Below are 7,090 nucleotides of genomic sequence, written 5' to 3'. Positions count from 1 at the left end.
TATTTTGCATAGAAGCGATGCATGCAACTTACCAGCTCCTTGCCGCCATGTTCGAATAGCTCAGCCCGCAGTTGTTCTTTAGCCACGTTATCGCTATTCTCACCTTGTCATGGTCGGGTAGTGGAACGACAGATCCGTCGTCAACGATTGGGGTATCGGGATCTTCACATTCTCTGTAACAGCTCTGTGCAGCTATCACTGTTTAACAAGTCCGAGAAGTGTACGCATTATTTAAGATTGCTCTGTATGTCAGTCACCAGATCGCCGTCTTTATCCTTACAGGAAAACGCCCCGGTCTTAAAACCTTCTGTAAGCCGCCGAAGTTTCTGGTAGAATTTTCGGGCGTTGTTTGTATTGGCAGGCACCTCAAGCTCCTCGCATTCACGTATTTCGGCCTCTCGTTTCTTCTTTCGGATAATATGTCTCTTTTACTTTTTTAGCTCTCTGTAGCGATCCCTTATAGTTCGCGTTGCGCCATCTGTGAGCATGCATTACTCCCCATACCAACAGTTTTTTCGAGCTCGACGGAATCCGATTTCTTCTTCTTTATATATATTGGAAATTAAAAGAATTCAGAAATTCTAGTCTATTATTGCCGTGCTCACTCCAAAACAATCACGCAATGACATTCTGGTATGCTTAATCTCCGCCAAGATCGGTTATGGCTTGAAATCTTCGGTGCATGCATATAAATAAATTAAATTTGTTGAGTGAGTTTAAACTTATTTGGGCGCAACATATTTTCGATAGAGCCATTTATTTCGGATAGCTTTGCCGGATTTTTTGAAAATAGTGCAAGGATTACTTTCGCGGGCACCTTGTCAGGCATCCCGCGATTTGGGAAGTCATCCAAAGTAAGTACTCCTTTGAACCGATTCACCAACTTGATTCTCAATCTGATCTTAATCTTGATCTTATTCTGATTATCATTTCGCAGTAGACATTTGGACCATCATGAGTCCCATGTACTGCAAACAAATATTTTTTATTACACAATTAATGGTAAGCCAAAATAAATCTATACTCAAATTTTGCTAGATGTTCTAAAAAAGTCTTATTAACTTTTAAGCACAGCAGTAAATGCGATTAAAACGATCTTCATTTGAAGCCACTATTGTACCTACAAAGAGAAAGTGTGGCAATAAGTGGCGAGAAACGACAAATGAACACCTTATAATCTTTAGTTTTAACCATACATTTTTGCACAAAAACAAATATTTAGAATATCAAAAATTGCAACTAATTTATTTTCTTTATAAAAAACTCATAAAAAAACCATTAAATTCGTATCAGACATCTGATTTAATTAAGCAACTGGTCCAACGGGCAAGTGAGCGCCTGAAGGTTGGAAACCGTTCTCGTCAGCAATATATGTCACGGTGAATTTCTCGCCAGTCTTCTCATCCACCCACGAGTAGCTACCTTGGACGACGATTCCTTCGTGGTCAGAGCCAACATCCTTCAGTTTTCCAGATTCGTCCTTTTTGGTACCATCACTGGTTTCCACTGAGTATACGTAGCTTTCGGGTCCAACATCAGAGTCCAATTTGACGATTTCAGCGTCGGGATTGGGGCGAGCGAAGGCAACAGCCAAAAGGCAGGCGAAGATGATGGCGGCTTTCATGATTATTTAGTATTTAGCTATGTTGCTCCGATAAACGATATCAACTTAGTGGATACCTTTCTCTATTCACTCTGGCATTTTATACCATTTCCAATGCAAGCATTTTGCTAATCGTAAACTGATAAAAAGAAATTTGTTTGCTATATCAAATCTGGTTTTAGGTATTAACCTGTGTTTAGTGGATTGTCTTAATACTACTGCAGTAACTGCATTTTAGAATAGAATACCAAATTACTCACATTTCCAGTTTGGCTCAGTTATTTTCGTATAATTTTGATATGTTTTAAAATTTCTTTTATTAATATTTATTCATAGAAAACGACAGAATACTTGTATAATTTCATTTACCGTTCATTGCAAATATTTTATAAAAAAACGCTGCGCTAGTAGTGTAGCGAAGTGTATAGTAAACTGCATATATGTACGTGTGTGCGTGCATTGCTCAATCAAATATATTGTATATCTTATAAGTTCATGTACCAGTATACTTGTTTGTATCCGAGCCGCAAATAAGACATAATTGCATAGTAACATATTAGAAAAAGAAGAAATATAAATTATTTCACTTTTCAATCAAGAATCATCAAGTTGCACTGCACAATCAAATCTCTATGAAATTTTCTTAAATTTATTTTTTAACTCCATTTATCTCCAGATTTGCGCTCCAAATGTCCAAATCGGTTTCAGTATTGCTTTATAGCATCTTGTTGCCCAGCGGAAGCCAGACAATAAAGGGAACGAGGTTTTATCCCAAGCTACTTCCGCTTTGAAAATATGTGATATCGCCACGTAAAACGTCGATCAAAATGAATGCCTAAGCATTTAGCGTAGCCCATTTGAGACCACAGTTATTAAGATGCACTAGAGGACAAGTATTCTTCCATAGTGGGAAAGTTATTTGCGCTGGTTTTTGCTTCATTGGCTTTTATACGTCATTTGCTTAGCCATGTGCTAAGGCTGACAAGGCTTTGCTGAAGTTGATAAGAAGCAGTAGAAGCTTGACGATTTCTAGTCATTACTACAGTGTTATCTGCATAGCTGTATGTGTGCTTACTTTTGAAGGGAGGTCGGCAGTGAAAAGCGTATAAAGTACGGGACTCAGGACATCTCCCTGATGCACACCTGCATTGATTTCATAGAGATTGGTAACTTCTTCATTTATTTTAACTCGAAAATGTATGCTTTGTAAGTATGATTTTGGCAGGATAAAGAAATTATGAGGAATATTCATTTTTTGTTTGTATATGTAGCAAGCCCATGTGCCATAGCTTGTCAAATGCTTGTGCCATGTCTAGGAAAACTGCAACACTATTTTTGAAAGCTTTTCGGTCGAAATTATATATGAAGTTGACCTGCTCGTTCGGGTATGCTCGAGGCTCTAAGGCTAACAAAGCCGCAGCTCTCGAATTTCGTAGATACGAGTATACTGGCCGAACATTGACCGTAAGTTGACTTAACAGAAAGCAGTCCAGGTAGCTACATTGTTATAATTCCATAAATATTTGAAATGTTAGCTCTTCTGAAAATAAAAAAAAATGTTTGTAGGTCCCACTATTTGTGGAACAACACCAAGACGCACACCAAAAATACAATAGAAGGAAAAGCTCGGACAAATACCTAAGAAAGTATGCATAAAAGCAATTTCCATTAAAATTAATTTTTAATTAAAAACAAGTTTAGAAGCGTTTAGGTTGAAGCGAAACTGAGCTTTCCCGCTGTTTGAAGATGGGCATAGTTATTGGCCATTTCAAGTGGCGATTTTATTGTTTAAAAGCAAACAATCAGGTCAAATATTTTACTTGAGTTATTCGTTTCTCATATAGGCGAAAGATGAGAGTTACAATTTTAATTGCGCTGAATAAAGTCATAGTAGTTCATACCCAGTTTAGCAGAACTTGAATTTTCCATTGTCCAAAATGTTAAATATACGCATTTCGCTCAATAAATGTCTCATATGCAATTTTGCTTTACTTATTACTAAAATATAATATCTTTTGTATTTTAAAAAGTCAACGTTAAATGGAAAGTGGTTATATTAGTGATCGGTCTTACTAATTTTCAATACCAATCAATCTTGGGTCAAATAAGTATGCAATTTGTGTGTTCGATCGGAAATTTAAATTTTAACTAGATTTATGATATGTATGTACATACTGGCGAATGGGCAGATACTAGGCATAACAAAATCTGTTCATTTCGTCGTTCTCAACATACGAGGTGTGTTCAAAAAATAAGGTGGACTTTCATTTATCTCAAAAAATATTTATTTATTCATCAATTTCTAGTTTATCTCTTTCAAAGTAATCCCCCTCAGATATAATACACTTGGTGCCAGCGTTTTCTCTACTTTTTGGTATGCCCTTGAACTCTCTCACCGATTCAGTTTTTATCTTCACAAAATGCCGTCCTTTCATTGGTTTTCTCAATCTTGGGAACAGGAACAAATCGCAGGCGGCCATATCTGATGAATATGGTGACTGAGGCATAGTAACGGTGTTGTTTTAGCCAAATAATATCTCACAAGCAAAGTGAGAAAAAAGTGAACAGGTGCATGATGCAAAAGCCATGAATATTTTTTTCACTAATCCGAACGTTTTTTTCGTATTGCTTCACACAAACAGCGCATAACTTCAAAGAAATACTCCTTATTTACCGTACGACTTTATGGTAAGAACTCCTGATATACTACGCCATGATAATCGAAGAAAACAGTGAGCAAAACCTTCAGATTTGATCGAACTTGGCATGCTTTTTGTGGTCTTAGCTCGCCTGGACTCTTCCATTGGGACCATTCGGCTATTCCCATGATTCGTTACCAGTTATGACCCTTTTAAACAAATCTGGATCATGATTGTCATCATTCAACAGTTCCTGAGTGATGCTCATGTGACGTTGTTTTTGGTCAAAATTCAGCAATTTTGGAACGAACTTCACTGCCATACGTTTCATGCCCAAATTTGCGAAAATATTGCATGTCGTGAGCCAACCGATGTGCCGATATGCCGACATCCTCTGGGGCGTCCAGAGCAAGCATCGTCCTTCATCTTCTTGCATGTACCTTTTGCAAACCTTTGACTCAGAGTACTCTCACCGTATGCCACTTTCAATATTTCAAGTATTTTTGAGCACTTAATTCCATTTTTTACTCCCGCCACTGTTAATATTTCAAGTATTTTTGAGCACTTTATTTAATTTTTTACACAAAGCTTTATGCAACTTTTTTGACTCACTTTTTCAATACCATAAAATCGCCGAACACGCAAAACACTTCTCTTATTTATGCCTCTCACAAGCAAATTCAAAATGCTCGTATTGCTAAAACCGTGAACTTATCTTCAATACGAGTGTACCAACATAAAAAAATAATAATCGAAAATCGAATGTACGTAGCTCGCGAAAATTAACACTTCACCTTATTTTTTTAACACACCTCATATATGTATAAGTATACCTAAATGTTATATGTACGGATTTCTCTAAGGCTTTTGAGAGTTTCGCATTCTCTCCTTGTTAAGAAATTAGCATGACTTTACTTCCATTCCATATTACTCCGTTATTTCTTGAATCGTAGATGTGTGGTTGTTGTTGACAATCATCAATCATATACTTTTATTGTGTCGTCTGGTGCCCCACAAAGTAGTATTTTGGATCCTTTGCTATTTGCCTTGTTTACCAATGACATAAAAAACTGTTTCCATATGCCAAGCTTTTACTTTATGCTGACGACCTGTAAACTTATCCGATTCACAAATGCTCCTAAATGAGCTTAAAAATATTCTTTCTTGGTGGACTAGTAATCAACTAACATAATTTTAAATACGGCCTAACTTTCACAAAGTGTTTGTCTCCTTTGAAGACGTCTAATTTTATCTCTAATTGTTGTCTGAGATCGGTCACTCTTACTCTTCTTCTCCTTAATTGGCGCGATAACCGCTTACGCGATTTTGGCCGAGTTTAACAAAGCGCGCCAGTCGTTTCTTTCTCGTGCTAACCGGCGCCAGTTGGACACACCAAGTGAAGCCAAGTCCTTCTCCATCTGATCTTTCCAACGCAGAGGAGGCCGCCCTCTTCCTCTGCTACCACCAGCTGGTACCGCATCGAATACTTTCAAAGCCGGAGCGTTTGTATCCATTCGGACGACATGACCCAGCCAACGTAGCCGCTGGATCTTTATTCGCTGCGCTATGTCTATGTCGTCGTAAAGCTCATACAGCTCATCGTTCCATCGTCTGCGATATTCGCCGTTGCCAACGTGCAAAGGTCCAAAAATCTTACGCAGAATCTTTCTCTCGAACACTCCAAGCGTCGCTTCATCGGATGTTGTCATCGTCCAAGCTTCTGCGAAATACGTTAGGACGGGTATGATGAGAGTCTTGTAGAGTGTTAGTTTTGTTCGTCGAGAGAGGACTTTACTACTCAGTTGCCTACTTAGTCCAAAGTGGCACTTGTTGGCAAGAGAGATTCTACGTTGGATTTCAAGGCTGACATTGTTATCGGTGTTAATGCTGGTTCCTAAATAGACGAAGTCTTTTACAACCTCGAAATTATAACTGTCTACAGTGACGTGGGTGCCGATACGCGAGTGCGCCCACTGTTTGCTTGAAGACAGGAGGTACTTCGTTTTGTCCTCGTTCACCACCAGACCCATTCGCTTTGCCTCTTTATCCAGTTTGGAGGAGGCAGAACTAACAGCGCGGTTGTTAAGGCCGATGATGTCAATATCATCGGCATACGCCAACAATTGTACGCTCTTATAAAATATTGTGCCTGAGCGATTAAGTTCTGCGGCTCGTACGATGCTCTCCAACATCAGGTTAAAGAAGTCACACGACAGCGAGACACCCTGTCTGAAACCTCGTTTGGTATCAAACTTCTCGGAGAGGTCCTTCCCAATTCTGACGGCGCGGCTGGTGTTGAGCAACGTCATCTTACATAGCCGTATTAGTTTTGCGGGGATACCAAATTCAGACATCGCGGCATACAGGTAACTCATTTCCGTACTGTCGAATGCAGCTTTGAAGTCGGCGAAAAGATGGTGTGTGTCGATTCTCCTTTCATGGGTCTTTTCCAAGATTTGGCGTATTGAGAATATTTGGTCGATGGTAGACTTTCCAGGTCTGAAGCCACACTGATAAGGTCCAATCAGTTGGTTGACGGTGGGCTTCAGCCTTTCACACAATACGTTCGCTAGAACCTTATAGGCGATATTTAGAAGACTAATCCCGCGGTAATTGGCACAAATTGCAGGATCGCCCTTCTTATGGATTGGGTAGAGCACAGTTAAATTCCAATCGGCAGACATGCTTTCATCCGACCATATTTTGCATAGGAGCTGATGCATGCACCTTACCAGCTCCTCGCCGCCATGTTTGAATAGCTCAGCCGGCAGTCCGTCGGCGCCCGCGGCTTTGTTGTTCTTTAGCCGCGTTATCGCTATTCTCACCTCGTCATGATCGGGTAGCGGAA

The 7,090-nt window shown here is 39.4% G+C and overlaps 1 protein-coding gene across 1 annotated transcript; it reads right to left on the bottom strand.

The window, feature by feature from the left end:
• Positions 1-1,217: 1,217 nt before the first annotated feature.
• On the bottom strand, positions 1,218-1,686 carry LOC128861431 (larval cuticle protein 65Ab1-like). Its single transcript, XM_054099568.1, has one exon. The coding sequence runs from the start codon at positions 1,622-1,624 to the stop codon at positions 1,307-1,309; it is 318 nt and encodes a 105-aa protein (XP_053955543.1). The 5' UTR covers positions 1,625-1,686; the 3' UTR covers positions 1,218-1,306.
• Between the last annotated feature and the right edge of the window lie 5,404 nt (positions 1,687-7,090).

Source organism: Anastrepha ludens, chromosome 4, assembly GCF_028408465.1.
Source record: "Anastrepha ludens isolate Willacy chromosome 4, idAnaLude1.1, whole genome shotgun sequence".
NCBI lineage: Eukaryota > Metazoa > Arthropoda > Insecta > Diptera > Tephritidae > Anastrepha > Anastrepha ludens.
Note: the sequence above shows the minus strand (reverse complement) of the source record. Positions and strands in the feature narration are given on the sequence as shown.